General features: G+C 60.6%; 1 protein-coding gene across 1 annotated transcript in view; it reads left to right on the forward strand.

Moving 5' to 3' along the window:
* Nucleotides 1-13794, forward strand: part of TOM1 (target of myb1 membrane trafficking protein) — a 46600-nt gene extending 32806 nt beyond the window's left edge. The window contains exons 8-15 of the mRNA XM_082634995.1: nt 803-936; nt 2566-2599; nt 3026-3119; nt 3858-3978; nt 7880-7955; nt 11743-11802; nt 12769-12808; nt 12888-13794. Coding sequence (XP_082491121.1) covers nt 803-936; nt 2566-2599; nt 3026-3119; nt 3858-3978; nt 7880-7955; nt 11743-11802; nt 12769-12808; nt 12888-13042 — 714 coding nt within the window. The 3' untranslated portion in view covers nt 13043-13794. The remainder of the gene's footprint in view (nt 1-802; nt 937-2565; nt 2600-3025; nt 3120-3857; nt 3979-7879; nt 7956-11742; nt 11803-12768; nt 12809-12887) is intronic.
* Nucleotides 13795-15517: the final 1723 nt, after the last annotated feature.

The raw sequence follows: 15517 nt of genomic DNA on the forward strand, positions 1-15517 counted from the left end.
AAAGTCTGTAGTTAGTTAACAGCATTGTACCCACATTAATGTCATAGTTTTGACAAATGCCAAACTAAGGAGAGGCTGGGTGAAGAACCCCTGTGCTTTCTTATCTTGGCAACTTTTCTGTAAATTTAAAATTATTCCAAAATAAAAAGCATTAAAAAAGAAATTAGAGGGCTTCCCTGGTGGCGCAGTGGTTGAGAGTCCGCCTGCCAATGCAGGGGATGCGGGTTCGTGCCCCAGTCCGGGAAGATCCCACATGCCGCAGAGTGGCTGGGCCCGTGAGCCATGGCCGCTGAGCCTGCGCATCCAGAGCCTGTGCTCCGCAGCGGGAGAGGCCACAACAGTGAGAGGCCCGCATACCGCAAAAAGAAAAAAAGAAAAAAAAAAAGAGAGTAATGAGGCAAACATTCAGAGTCGGGATAATAGTTGAATCATCCAGTTTATTTTTTATGCTTTGGTCACACAAAACCTCAGTGCACCTAGAGAAGTGGCAGGTGTTCCACCAGCTACCTCGCAGTCTTGATTTTCCGCGAAGTGGAGGTGAGGGCAGGAACTTCATCCTGAGGGCCGCACAGCCAGGTTAAACCCACAGCACGGCTCCCACATTGGTCGTCTCCTGTGTGCTAAACACTTAGAAATGAGACGCCAGTGCTCGTCCGTAGAACCCTAAAAGCTGTTCTGTGCAACCTGAAGTTCAGTCTGGAAACCTCTCCACCTCCAAGGTGCGCCCAGGGCCGGGCATCCGGTGGAGACGGCCTCGCTCCGGGTCTGGCAGCTGTGGTTGTCTCAATTCCTCCCCCGGCAGGAGCTCAACCGGACGTGCCGGGCCATGCAGCAGCGGGTCCTGGAGCTCATCCCCCGCGTCGCCAACGAGCAGCTGACCGAGGAGCTACTAATCGTCAACGACAACCTCAACAACGTTTTCCTGCGCCACGAACGGTAGCCCCGCTGTCTGCCCCGCCTTCTTCCTTCCCTTCTCCCCTGTTCACACCCTCCGACTTCTCATCTCCCTCTCAAACACCAGGTCAGCCGCCCAGCACACGTGCCCTCAGCTGTCTTCATGCAGCGTAGCAGGAGCGCCCGCCCTCCACCCCACAGCTCCTTTCCTGCCGCCTGCGTCCCTGCATCCAGGATCACAGCTTAGGCTTTCTAACTTAAGCAGAAAAAGAAGTCATTAGGAGAACAGCCTTTATTGAATGGATAGCTTTCAGAATCCAAAGAAGAATAAAAGGCCTCCCAGTGGGGCAGGAAGGACAGATGCCAGGGCAGTTCAGGGGCCTCCGGGGCAGAAACTCCTGGACCATGACCCCAGAGTGTCATCATGAATACATGGGCTCCAAACTCTTGCCCACCTTGTACCATTCTGTCCAAGAGTCAGCTCCCCAAGAGAAACTCTGATTGGCTCAGCGTCCTTGTGGGACGCAGATGTGGGAGGGGACAGGCCCCCTTGACCACAGTCCCGCCGGGATCACAGGAAAGGGGGGGAGCAGCTCCCCAGAGGAGCACTTAGGTGCTGTTACAAAGGCGGGGAGAGGTGCTGGGCCTGCAGAAATGATGTCCCCCACGCTGCCTCTGAATCTGTAAAACGGAGCTCATGATTCCTTGTAGATAACTGAGGGCCCGTGCGGTTATGCCTATAAAGCACTCAGTGGTCAGGCTATCTGGCACAGGGTACCAGTTATGCCAGCCGCCTCCAGCCCCTGGTTCATTTCGTGTTTTTATTCATCAGCAAACACTTGCTGAGTGATTCTGAATCAGGTGAGGGGGTGGGGCCTGGCAGGCCACGGCTGCCCGGCCTCTCCTGCTCGCTGACCTGGTGGGACTAAGAGCCCCTGCCATTTGCCGTGTGGGCTGTGAGGTGGCCCAAGGGCCCGATCTAAGGGTGACTGGGACCCCTCTGACACCTATTCATCAGACCTTACATTTGTTTGGTGGTTCACTTGATCCTCACACCTGCGAGGCAGGTTCCACTGTCACCCGCTTATTAACAGACAGGAGACTGAAGTTCAGAAGTGAGGTGATTTACCCAGGGTCACACAGTGAAGGCCAGGGCCAGGTCAGGAACAGATCCCAGAAGTCCTCAGTCTACCCACCAGCCTCTTGACCTGTCTAGGGCAGTTTTAAGTGGCTCCATAAAGCAGTGTAAGAGGTGTGTCTTCCTTACACCGCTTTAGAGACATACGCACACACACACATGTGCACACGCAAATGTATGTTACCGAACAAGTTCCAAAAAACAGTACTTAACCTTTGCTGTGTGCACGCACCCCCATTTCCTTTTCTGCTTTAGTCTATGCCTGTTGTTTATTTAATGCTAATGGTGACTAAGGTGACCAGATAATTGATAATCTAATTGGGACACTTGCAAGTGAAAAAGGGGCCCTGCTAATACTTCCCTGGGGCAGCAGGCATAAACTGGATCCGTCCAGGATGAACCAGGCCGTGTCATCACCCTGTTTGTGACCCACTCTGTCGGTTTTGAGACCTGCAGTGGGAAAAGCTCTGGCCTGGCTGTGCTAAGGGGCCACCCAGTCCTTCTCCTTGACTTAGGTCTTTTCTGTCTCATAGGTTTGAACGCTTCCGGACAGGCCAGACCGCCAAGGTAAGAGGCTGCTTCTCCGTGATAATGGGAAGAAGGAGGGCTGGGCCCATTTCCCTCTCCAGGTATCCTGCGTGGGATGTGCCTTCTTAGCCAGAATCTCCAAGAGGGCCCCTTCTCAGTTTTTATGTCACTGTGCCATTAGGGTAAATAACATTCTGCCACCAGCTGATGCCCCAGGGTCTTCTGAGCCTCCCAGGCCTCCAGCTGAGCTAGATAGGCCAAGGGGAGGAAGAAAGACTCCCTGACTCCCAATCACTGCTGCAGGGACAGGGTATGGGGTGGGGGGTGGGGGTGAGGGGGTGGAGGTGGTTATTGCCGGTGACAGATCCTCAGGCAAAGAATGAAGGCGCCAGTGCTTCAGGACAGAAGGGAATGAGGCTGCCGGTCAGGCTGGGAGGATGACGGTGGCCTCTCCCCTGCCCCCAGGCCCCAAGCGAGGCCGAGGCGGCCGCTGACCTGATCGACATGGGCCCTGACCCTGCAGCCACCAGCAGCCTCTCGTCCCAGCTGGCGGGAATGAGTAAGTGCAGCGTGCGGGTTTCTGGGCTGAGGGTACCTTACATACTGCGGACACCCCTGCAGCTCTGGGGGTGCCGTCCCATTACACAGTTGTAGCTGGAGTGCCAACAGCAGAATCTTGGCCCAGGCCCCTCCTCGCCAGGGTCCAGTGCTGAATCTTCCTGCAAGGCTGAGCGGCCGGGACAAAACACAGGGGACTCTCCCTTGCAGTCCCACAACTCCTGAGCCCCCTCAGATCTCAGAAATCCCACTGTTGTGTGATTTCCCATTAACACCTTGAATTCTCCCTGGCCTGAATCATCTGGTGAACCTGGGCATGTCACTTGGACATCCTGGGCCCTTTTCCTCCTCTGTAACAGGGGCAGGAATGGGCCCTGCTCACAGGTCATCGTGAGGCGTGGATAAGCTTCTGCACAGAGCGGGCTTAGACCAGGGCCAGGCCCAGAGTGCACTCCTGGTAAGCGTTAGCCATCGCCACTATCGTCACTATGATTAGCGTTATTGGCTGCCTGCTTCATGCCAAGCCTTTGGAAGTAATTGAGAGAGAGGAAGTGACTTGCCCCTGGTCCCTCAGCCAGCAGGTGGCCTGCCCCGTCCGTCCGTCCCCCGACCCCGCCACCACTCCAGGCCACGCTGCTGCTCCAGAACCGACCTGGGCCTGGCAGGGAGCAGCTCAGCCACGGCTCAGTGTCCAAGGACAGCCAGGCAGACCCTTCACGTGGCCTTTCTGTCCCCACAGACCTGGGCTCCAGCAGCGTGAGGGCTGGCCTGCAGTCTCTGGAGACCTCTGGCCGCCTGGAAGATGAGTTTGACATGTTTGCGCTGACACGGGGCAGCTCGCTGGCTGACCAACGCAAAGAGTGAGTGGCCAGGCCCCGCCCTGGGTCCCTGCAGTCTGGGTCGTCCCCTATCAGGGGAGGGCCTCTCTCCAGGTCCCTGAGCCCAGTTTGTTGGTGGGCACACCAGCCCCTGCCTGCACCCCCTCAGGATAGCAGAGTTCTTTACCCCGAGCCAATCCTGCGAGGTCCGGGGAACCCTGTGCCCTACAGGCAGGGATGGATGGGGGGAGGAATGCCCGTAGGTTGATGACCAGCTAGGTGCCAGGATCTTGCATGATCTGCTCAGATGAGGAAACCGAGACACTGAGGGGCTGGGTCACTTGCCCAGGTCAGGCAGCTAGCGTTGGAGGCACTAGGTTGGGAACCCAGGGCCGTCCGGTTCCAGAACACAATGCCTGCAGCCCAACCCGGCTCTCCGCTGCATTGTAGGCTGTGTACCAAGCCCTCGGGGGCTGGTCCAGTCATTTCTGCTGTTCCGTAGCCAGCCAGAGAAATCCTGCTACCCCACCCAAGTCTGCCTGCTCTGCACTGGAGCTGGGCTTCTGTCCTTCCCTGGGACTGTCGATCTCCATCAGGGAGATGCTTTCAGCAGCCGAGGCACACGGCCGAGTGTCCACCAGGACCAGCTTCCCAGGACCGGCTCCATACAGGCTGGAAGTAGTTTGCTTGAGGTTGTTGTCAGCCCTTTGGTTATAACCCCAGGGCAACCAGGATGTACAGCCAAGGAAAGCTCTGGATTAAGGGACCTTCCCAGCGGACTCCCCAGCTCCCTAGTGGTCATTCTGGTGTCTTGGGGTACTGTTGATGGGCCTCCAGAGGGCCCAGGGATCCTCTCTCCACCCTGGCCAATCCCGGTGGAACCTCACAGGCTGCTTGCAGCCCTGCCCACTAGCCTAACCAGCCCTGCGCTGTGAGCCGCACCTCTAGTCTGGGGCAGAGCCTATACTCCCAAGCCCAGGTGCTCCAGGACCAGTGGTTTCCAGTCGCCTTGGAGTTAGGGGCACACTGAGGCTGCTGTGTTGCTGCAGGCTAATGAGTCTGGTGGGACTTGCAGCCTGAAGGGCAGGCTACCTGAGAGCCCCAACCTGGCTGAGGTTTGCTGCTGCACCGTCATTCCTCTGGGGAGCGGGGTCCTGAAGAACAGAGAAAAGCGCACCCCGAGCTTGCCCTCTGGGGCCCGCAGTCTCACGGGGGGAGTGACATGCATGCGGACCGCTGCTGTGCAGTGCCAGGTGCCATCCTAGAGGGGTGTACCCAGCACTGTGGACTCGGAGGAGGTGCGTGCAGCTCTGCAGAGGGCACTCAGGACTGGACCACACAGTGGGGAGGTCAAGGCGGCCACTTCAGGCCATGGAACAGTACGTGCAAAGGGTCAGAGACGGGAGAACGTGAGACGCTGGGGCCAAGGAAGACGTACTGCGAGGGCAGCACGTACCGTCTCAGGTCATGGGTCCTCCTGCAGGCCCTCCCTGGGGAGGGGTTTCCACCCCAGCAGAAAGCGCCCTGCAGGATGGGAGTGTGCCCAAGCCTCCTCTTTGCTTTGCCAGCCTGCCTGGCCGTCCCTCTCTGATGCATCAGCTGGGTCTTCTAGCCCTGGTCACCTGGCTGGCCTTTGGACTCCCTACCTTGCCCTGTACCCTGGGGCTCTTGAACCCTCCAAGACCTCTTCTGCCCACCGAGTGTCTGGCCCATGCCTCCCTCTGGCCTGTGCCAACCACAGCTGGCACAATCACGGCCTCACCAGCTGACCAGGCTCTTCCACTCAGGGTGCCAAGTAGAGCCATGGGGACATCTGGGTGAGCAGAGTTAGGGTCGCCTTAGCCAGGTTTGGCCAGAAGCAAGGGTGCTCTCTTTTTTTTTTAATAAATTTATTTATTTTTATTTTTGGCTACGTTGGGTCTTTGTTGCTGTGTGCAGGCTAAGTGGCAAGCAGGGGCTACTCTTTGTTGTGGTGCCCAGGCTTCTCATTGCGGTGGTTTCTCTTGTTGCAGAGCACGGGCTCTAGGCGCGTGGGCTTCAGTAGTTGTGGCTCGTGGGCTTAGTCGCTCTGTGGCATGTGGGATCTTCCCGGACCAGGGCTCGAACCCGTGTCCCCTGATTGGCAGGCAGATTCTTAACCGCTGAGCCACCAGGGAAGCCCAAGGGTGCTCTCTTCCTCAACGTCTTCCACGCTCACTTGCTCCCCAGTGCCGCTGTGCCTTTTTCAGGCACTGACAAGTGTCACCCCAAGTGGCCCCGGGTCCAGCCCCTGCCCCCCAGCCTCACCAAGACCACCTGAGGGGTGGCCCTCCTCCCTCCTGCGCCGGGCACAGGGCCGGCAGTCCCGTGTGCGTCGTGTGGGCCCCACCACTGCAGGCACGGCCCCCAGGGATGGCCAGGCTTTGGCCTTGGGGGCTGTATGAGAGCAGGAGAGAGACGGAAAAGCCGAGGTGGTGGGGAGTAATTAGGAAGGAACACACGGTTCTTTTGAATGAAGGGCATTGTCGTTTTCTGTACGTTCCTGGGGCTGGACATGCCTCATCCCTGCCTTTCCCCCCAGCGCACCCACTGCATCTTAGGTGCACGGCCACTCCCACCCCAGAGTCAGCGGGCCTCCCCGGGTCAGGATGTGCTGCTCAGGCTTTGGCATCTCCTCCTCCTCGCCAGCTCTTGTTGCCCCAATTAGCCAGGGGTGCTAAGCTGCCCTCCAGAAGGGCTGGGTGCCCCGCCCGCCGCCCGGCCTTTGGCTTGGCCGCAGCCCACTTGCATGGGTGCCAGTCGTGGGGCGGGGGGTGAGCTCACTGATGAGCACAGTCTCCTGGCTGCCTCCAGGTCCTGTGGGAGGAGCGGACAGCCGCTCTTCAGAGAGGCTGCCTGAGAATTCGGGGCTTTTACTCGAGAGGCCTGTTTAAGTGCCAGTCTACCCAGTCCCCAGGAGGGCAGGTTGGCGCTACGAGAGTCACATGTGCTATGGTCTTGGCTCCTGAAGCCTCGAGCTGGACCAGCCCTGGCTCCAGCAGAGCGTGAGATACTCCCCAACCCGCCCCACCTGGAAGAAGAGCCCTCATCTCTATCCGTAGCGGCTTTCCCGTTGAGGCTGGAATTCCGTGCCCTCATCTGTGCCTCAATGACTGACGCGGTCTCACCTCCTCTCCGCCAGCAGCTCAGGGCGAGGATACCTGCTCTTTCCCAGTGCCAGGGCTGAGTCCCCGAAGCCTCCCCTGGATGTCCCCTCTGTAGCAGTCAGAGAGACACCCAGCCCCCTCGTTAGCACAAGTTTTCCTCCCACTCCTGGTTTATTCTCTCGCTCCCCCTGGAACCTCACCTTAGACACCGCAGACACCTCCTTCCCCGTCCTCCTCTGCCCAGAAGCTGTGGTGTCAGCTCTGATTTCCTCCCAGTACCCGCCGGCCGGCCTCCCCCACAGGACATTCAGAATCCTCCTCACCCGCCGTCTGCACGTTTGTTTTCAGCTGCAGAATGGGATTCCCCCATTCAAATGCAGCCTTGCACAGAACCATGATTTCTAAAACTATGGAATGGGAGCAGCTCGGAAAAGGGTCTAGATGCAAATTCTCTATGGCTGTGGGGTCAGTGACGCTATTTCTCATCCAGATCTGGTCACAGGAGGTTGGTGGTCTTGGTCTTTGGCCCCCAGCACCTTCCCTCCCCTCTCCAGCCTTGCTCTGCTTGTCATGCGGGTCACACGTCTGATCCCGGTTCCCAAAGGCAGGAAATGAGACCCTTCCTACCATCCTCAGGCAGGCCTGCAGAGTTGGCGCCCTTCCTGGGGTCTGAGCCGCCCCTGCCCAGGCACGTCCCAAGTCCACACGGGTTGTGAGTCCAGCTCATCCCCACTCAGCCGCCTCTGCCCTCACGTCAGCTGGCATGCCTGGTAAGGCAAGGGCGGCACATAATGGCCATGGTGGCCTCTGTGTTTCAGGGTAAAATACGAAGCCCCTCAAGCAACAGATGGCCTGGCTGGAGCCCTGGATGCCCGGCAGCAGAGCACCGGAGCGGTAAGCAGAGGGGCCCTGCCGCCCCCCCTGGGGCCTGTCCAGAAGGAGGGCCAGGGGATGCTTGCCCAGCGATGCCCACGGTGGTTTATAATAGGCAGCCTGAGAGGGCAGATGGGAGCTGAGTCAGTATTCGGCCTCACTGCCCCTCCAGAGACCTGTTACCTGCAGGAGTGTGGACAGAGGTGGATGGGAGAACAGACCCTAAGACCACAGGGAGGCATCCAAGGGTGCCATTTTTGTTCCATTTAACTTCTGGACTCTGTGGAGTGACAGCCACATGCCAACACTGAGCAGGCTCTGTGGGCGACCCCTCCCCCTCGCAAGAGCTCCAAGTACAGTTCTCACACCTTTGAATTTGTTTCTGGATGCCTTTAGGGAAGAGAGAATTTCTGTCCCGGTAAGTGGGCCGAGTAGCTCCTTGGGAGGTGGTTAGAAAGTGCAGGACCTGGGAGCTGGAGATGCAGGGGCAGTGAACAGCGTGGCAGAGGAGAGGGTTGGTGACAGCGTAGGGCCTCAGAGGCCGAGGTGGGACTGGGTGCTCGGAGCCTGAGGGGCAACTGGGAGGACTGGGTTTATGCCACGTGAGGTGGGAGCCCTGAGCAGTCTTGAGCAGAGGGGAACGTTTATCTGGCTTCCGTTTTAGAAGGACCCAGCCTGGAAGCTGGGAGAGCAGTCAGGAGGCCGTGGAAGCAGCCCAGTCTTCTGGAGTGGGGCGCGGGGCAGGGGGTGCAGGAGGGATCCCCAGCGACTCCCCAGAGGCATCCCCAGCATCCCGGGAGTCATTCCCAAGTCAGACAGGGCAAGACCTGGAACACTGTGGAGGTGGGACCGGCGAGGACTCAGATGCCTCCTGTGTGCCTTGTGGACCTGCTGCCATGCAGAGCACGTTCACGCCCCAGTCTCAGAGCCTCCCACCATTTTTCTTTGTAAGCAGTCATTTGTTGAGCCTGTGCCCTGTGCTAAGCACTCTGCGTCCCCAGCTTACTGAGTGAGTCATCACACAAACCCTAAAGGTATCCCCTTTTACAGATGAGGGGTTAATTACAGAGGGGGGTTAAGTGAGACCACAGATGTCACATCCTTAGCACAGTGCCTGGCACGCAATGAAGCTTTTAACCTTTACATCACTGCAGTGTGGTTTTTCCCACTCACGGAGGAGAACACCACGGCTTAGAATTGAGGTCATTTGCCCATGATCTCACAGCTGTTGGTCTGTCCAGCTTGGAAGCCAGTGCTGGTAACGAGAACCCCAGATGGCCTGCGGAGCTCTAAAGAGCAGAGGTGCTCCCCTGCTGCTCAGCCTTCCTTTCCCAGGGGCCATCATTCTGGCTCCAGGACTCCATATGAATCAGGGGGAAGCCCTTCCCTCCCACGCCACCTGACCTCCCATGGGCGGAGGCTGACCGAACAGCCCAGGACGGGTGTCACTTGCCCAGGGGCACACGGCAACGCAAGGGCATGAGGAGCACTTAGATGCAGGTCTCCTGACTGTTGCCCCACCCGGCAGACGGCCATGGGGCAGAAACACACACACACCACTGCCTGCAGAAAAGCAGGCACTGGTTAAGTTCTGCTCGTTCATCTCTGATGACTTGAGAGATTTAAGTGACTTCCACCAAATCAGGGTATGACTTCCTTAAAACCAGGTCATAAACATCTCCGAGGTGCTTACGTCTGGCTTGCGGGGTAGGGCTTTCTCCCTGTCGGTTGTCAGAACATGATCCCAGGCAGCAATGTACAGAATGGAATCAAGTGCCAACTCTGGGGGCAGCCACTGGCTGCCCCCTGGGGTTAATGAGTCCTGGGAGGTGGGGATGCTGGATGGCATGTGACAGGCCCCGGGCTGGGTCTGTTCAGGCAGGGAAGGCAGTCACAGGGTGATGGACTGGGAGCCAGGACCCGAGGCTTCCTCCACCGTCAGTCTGCTCTGGGGCCCTAGGGATCTCCTCTTTGCCTGTCAGTAAACATGAGGGGACCGGGTGGAGCAATGCTCCTAACCCTGGATGCCCATCAGAATCCCCTGAGAACCAGTGGGGGGCTAATGGCTGCCTACTCCACCATCCCAGGATTGCTCAGCTCCCCACCCCCAGGGACCCTTGGGGTGAAAAGTAGGGGAGAAGCTTTGCCCTGCCCATCCAGGACTCCAGAGTCCCCACAGGGAGACGCCCTCTGCTGCTTCCTGTCCCCTTTTACCGCCCACCAGCCCAGCACAAGCATGGGCGCGCGCGCACGCACGCACGCGCACGCGCACAGAGGCTCCTGAGGCGGTAGCAGGCCCCTGCTGGAGGAGGCCCCCAGCGCGCCGGTGGCCCTGGCCCTGGCCTCCCCGCCACCCTCAGCGTGACCCTCTCTCACCCAGATGGGAGGCGGCAGTGAGAAGAGCCTCAGTGACTGGATGGTGAGACCAGGCCCGGAGAGCAGGGGCTGGGCACACTCGCAGGGGGCCCACCCAGGCGGTACTGTCCGTCAGAACAAGAGGAGAGCAGGGTGGGCAGCCAAGGGCCTGCGGCGCCCACCCAGCACTGTCCCGCTCCCTCTGCTCTCGCTTCCACGGCCCCCTCGGTGCTGCCTTGGAAGCACGGCCCAGGCAGCCCCTGTGGCAGCCAGGAGGCGACCGGGGCTCTCCTGGGCTTGGGCCGAGTGCCTGCAGAGGGAGCTGAGGTGGGCAGCCCAGAGAAGTCACTGCTGCTGCTGCTGCTGGGAAGTCAGCTCCTGCCTCTTCTCTGGGTGCTCCTGCTGCCGCCTGGCACCCTCGGCGCTGAGGACGGGGCTTGGGGACCGACCTGGCTTTGGTTGGAGAAAGACTCGCTCTCCCTCTGTTTCCCAAAGTAGCTGAGTGGTAAGCGCATCTCCCCGAGCACCTACGCTGTGCCGGGCGCTGTGCTAAGCTCTTTAGCTCCCTCGTCTCGTTTAATCCTCACAGCGATCTGGACCTGGACGGTAGGTACTGTCATCCTCTCTAACGATGAGTGAAGTGAGGGTCAGAGGAGCTGAGTAACCTGCACCGAGTCGCAGGGGTCCGGCCAGCCTCTGGGCTCTCTGATCCCAGAGTCTGTGCCCCTAACCTCCAGCTGGATTCTCCCGCTGTAGACGGATTTCACGTGGGAAGCCCCCAGGCCCCAGCCCTGCCCCAGTCCAGTGCTCAGCCCCCCGCCCCTGTGCAGGAGCCTGTGTGGTGGAGCCACAGTGCCATGTCCCTGTGCATAGCCGCAGCCCCTCGGGATCCACCGGCCTGGCCTCGTCTGGTGGTCTCAGCCCCTCCTTCTGTCCCGGCCCACCTCTGCCCCCTTCCACCCCAAACGCTGAGTCTGTGGAGGTGTAGGGGGACAGCCTGCAGTCGTGCCCCGTGCCCCAGCCTTGCTGGCTGGCCACTCCCTGGGCTGTGAATATTCTTGTGTCAGATGCCCCTGAGCACCTGTGCTTGGTCCCGGCCCTGGGCCTGCGCACCAAGCCCGCACCCTTGGCCTGTAGGAGCTGGGGGTCCGTTCTCTCCTCGTGGCCCTGCTCCAGCTGTCAGGAGCCCTTCCCCATCCCCTGCTCAGCCTGCTGGCCCCGCCTCCCCCTTGCCCACAGCCTGGCACAGCGGGCAGAACTCGGGGTCCCAGACAGCTGGGCAGGAGCCATCCTGGAGGGACTGCCGGGGACGGGGACGCAGGGCAGGTCCGACTGGCCCCACCGCATGAGGGAGGAGTCCCAGGGGTGGGCGACTGCCCCAGGCCACGGCCGGTGGGCCCCAGACCGGCGAGGCGCGCTGCCCTCCTGCCTCACCCCCTGGCCTTCCCTCCAGATCCCCGTCACCCAGGCCTGCCTCATGGAGGACATCGAGCAGTGGCTGTCCACGGACGTGGTAAGTCCGGCCCCCTCCTCGGCCCCCTCCTTGCCCACCTGCCCCGGGGCTCCCGTTGTCTCATGAGGAGGTGACGGGGGGTGGGGTCAGGATGAGCGACTGGTGAGGAGAGGGCGTTAGCGCGGCTAGTGTCCCCTCCCCTGCCGCTCCCCCGGCTGGTCCCTTTGGAGGAGGGCCCGGCCCCGCACCCCTCGCAGCCTCTGGGGCCTAACCTTCCCCGAGCCTGCTGCCGATCGAGGTCCCGCTGTGGGCAGGACAGATGGGCCGAGGGCAGCCGGGACCATGGGAGCACTGAGCTCGGCAGCCCCCTCGTGCAGGTCGGGAGGCTGATAGGCAGCGGCGAGGGGTGCCACGCCCGCGGTGGGGGGCGGCAGTCTCCAGAGCCCCACTGCCCCCTGTGAGCGGCAGGGGGCAGTCAGCCCTGGCCCCCCGTCCGGGCCCCTTCCCCAGCATCTGCCGCCACCCCCCTCAATTCTTGGCACCAAGGACCAAGTGCCTGGGCACTTCCAGGCCCAGAGGCCGCCTTCTGCAAGTGGCCAAGACCATGTTTCTGCCCAAGGTCAGGAGAAGGTCCATCCGTTTCATCTGGTGGGTGAAGGCTTATCTGCTCCCCAGCCCCCAGCGTGAGCATGCGTGGCCTCAGGCTTGGGTGTCAGCCTTTCCACCACGGGGCGAGTCTGCCCACCCCTCTAGACACTGCGAAGAAGGGACTAGCGATTGTCAGAGGCCTACCGGGCACCCTACCCTGCACCTGGCCCTCTGCGAGTAGTCCTCTGTTATAGCTTCCCGACAGCCCTGTGAGTGTCACCAAGCGGAAAAGCAAGGCTCAGAGAAGTCCAGTGGCTCGGGCCAAGGCCTGTGGCTCAGGCAGGGCTGGAGCCAAGGTCTGGACCCCTCAGAGTCAGCAGCCTGAGCCCCAGCCCGTTCCACAGTGCCCGCAGCTAACCTCACCTTCTGCTTTCTCAGGGGAACCACGCGGAGGAGCCCAAGGGCGTCACCAGTGAAGGTAGTAGCCCTTGGCCCTGCCCACCCCTGCCCCGCTCCAGCCTCCGAGCCCACCTGCAGCCTCCCTCTCGTTCCTCCAGAATTTGACAAGTTCCTGGAAGAACGAGCCAAAGTGGCCGACCGTTTGCCCAACCTCTCCAGCCCCTCAGCTGAGGGGCCCCCGGGTCCCCCGCCTGGCAGTGCCCCTCGAAAGAAGACCCAGGAGAAAGATGACGACATGCTGTTTGCCTTATGAGTGTGGGGTCTGGCACCCTGCAGCCCGAGCCCCCACTGCTCCCACACCCCGTGGCAGGAACCTGTCTCTCCTTCAGTGTTAACGGCTGCTTTGGGGGTGGCTGTATGCCCTTCTCTCCCCCTTGAGGTTGGGGCCGTGCTGTCTGGGGGTATGGGGGGCAGCCAGATGAATTGGGGGAACAGGTCAGTTGCACTTCGGAACCCTGGACACCCCTGCCTCCCCTCCCACCCCAACTGACCACTGCGAGTTTGCTGAGGACCCGGAGGCCCCGGAACAGACAAGGCCGGCTGCTTGGTTGCCCCAGCGTGAGTCCCCTTGCCGCTCCCTGGACCCATGCCCAGAGGAGCCCTCTTCTGAGCCCACACTGACAGTCGAGGCCTGGCCATGGGCTGGAGACAGCAGAAGTTTCTGTCGCAGCCTCAGGTCCATTCCCCAGGCCCTGCTTTGGAGCCCGAAGGCTTTGGCCAGCTGTTGAGGGCAGGGTGTGTGGCCCTCTGCTGAGCGCACACTGTCCAGATATGAAGCTGCATGTGGTTGGGGGAGACCTCACCAGGCCCAGGCCACCAGGGGAGGCTTCCAGGGATGCCTGCGGCACCTGTGGGCCCCACGACCTCCACTTCCTTGCCCTCCATCCTTCCTCTGTTCCTCCCACGCAGGGCTCCACCAGGCCCTGGGCCCCCGCACCTGTTGGTTGATCCTCTTGTACTGGGAGAGGTGCCTTTTGTATCCCCAATTAAAAGTAGACAAGCATCCTGCCAGCAGTGTTCAGTCTCCAGGAGGAGGTGACTTCTTGTCCTCACCAGAGGCAGGGACTCCTTTGGGCTGGGCTGGGCTGGGCTGGGGGCCGCCCGTGAGATGGGCATCTGCAGGCGAGGCGGGTGCAGGAGCAGGCCTGGGCACCCAGCCACGGCTCACACCAGCACAGGCTCCAGCCACGCGTTGCCTGCCAAGTGGCCCCATTGCTCTCCACGAGCGACGCGTCTGCATCCTCAGCACCTCACACTGCCGTCCCCGCTCAGGCCAGCTCCTGCCCAGCAGCAGTAGCACTGTGGTCACAGAGACGGAGCAGGTGTGGGCATGGTGGGGCAGTGAACCTGCAGGGACAATACGGCCATCCCGTCTGAGGCCTAGGTGCCAGGCGCTGTTCCAGGCTATGCGTGGGCTCGTGGAATCGTCTCCACAACCCTGGGCGGAGCAGAGTTGCATCTTGTTTTACAGAGACTGGGTCTGCGACTCAGTGGGTCATGTGAGCCGCCCCAGGTGCAGCTGTTTATCAGGTGCTGGGCACCTCCTCACACATCAGTGTGTCGTCCCCATTTTTCAGATGACAACATTGAGGCTCAGTGTGGATGCCTGGGCACACAGCTCAGGCGCAGGTGTCGGTTCTTATCTCCGTGGCAGTTCAGCCGCCCCAGGTCTTGGGGTACCACCTTTTCTGGTCTGGGATCTTCACACCAGGCTCCCCGCGAGTCACTGCTTGAGGCACATTGGTGCCCCCTGGCCCAGCACTCGGTGGTGGGAGGGAAGGGGGCTGGAACAGTTGATCTGCCTGAAAGGTCAGCCCATGAAGGACAGCAGAAGTCTGAATGCCTGGGTCCAGGGGGCCTGGGCAGCTGGAGTGGGGCTCACCCGGGTCTCTGAGCAGCCCCCAGCTCCCATCAGCAGTGGGCGGGGTGCACGTGCGTTCTGAGGCATGGCCTGGAGCCGTGCACGCAGGAGACCAGGCTCAGCCAGCCCTCCAGGTGGAGCTGGGGCAAGGGAAGCAGCTGGGAGGCGGGTACAGTGGGACGGGGACAGGGAAGGCAGGCTTGTCCATCCCCTAAGCAGGGAGGAGGGGCCTTATCGTCTAGGCTGAGATTCAGAGCTTTGCAGAGGAGCCAGCCTGGAGGAAAGGCGGCTGAACGTGACATCTGACCCATTTCCCCAACCTAAACCACCTTTTTTTCCTCTCCCCACCACCCCTGCCCAAGGGGAGCAGCCATATCACTGTCCCCTGGGTAGCCAGCCATCGGCCTGGTCGGACAGCTTTTCAGGAGATGGAGGCGCCCTGGGCCCTCACCTGTCAGTCATACCGAGCTCAGCTGGTCCAAACTCAAGGTTACCGCCTATGTCCTGCGTAAATTCGCTGTGTTCACCCAGGTAATGGGAAGGCTGTGGTTTTCACGAGGTATTAAGCATCTCCTGGACATGGTCCAGCTTTGCCTAGTTACTCAGCAGTGACGCCTGTGCTGAGGTGGTGGAGCCTTGCCAGCCCTGCCCAGGCTGCTGGGACTCAAAATTGGGAAGAAGCCCAACTTGGTGTACCGTGCCGTCACACGGCCACCAGCACCCCCACCGTCTTCTGCTTTAGGTCACACAGAGGCGGCCGGGTGCTGGGGACCTCGGCCCGACTCCCCAGACTGCTTTATCTTGCCGGCCCGGCCGCCTCCTCCCGTCAGCACTCATGACAGCAGGTCACTTCCAGAGGCCCCTTCC

Source organism: Mesoplodon mirus, assembly GCF_964341445.2.
Source record: "Mesoplodon mirus genome assembly, chromosome: 11".
Lineage (NCBI taxonomy): Eukaryota > Metazoa > Chordata > Mammalia > Artiodactyla > Ziphiidae > Mesoplodon > Mesoplodon mirus.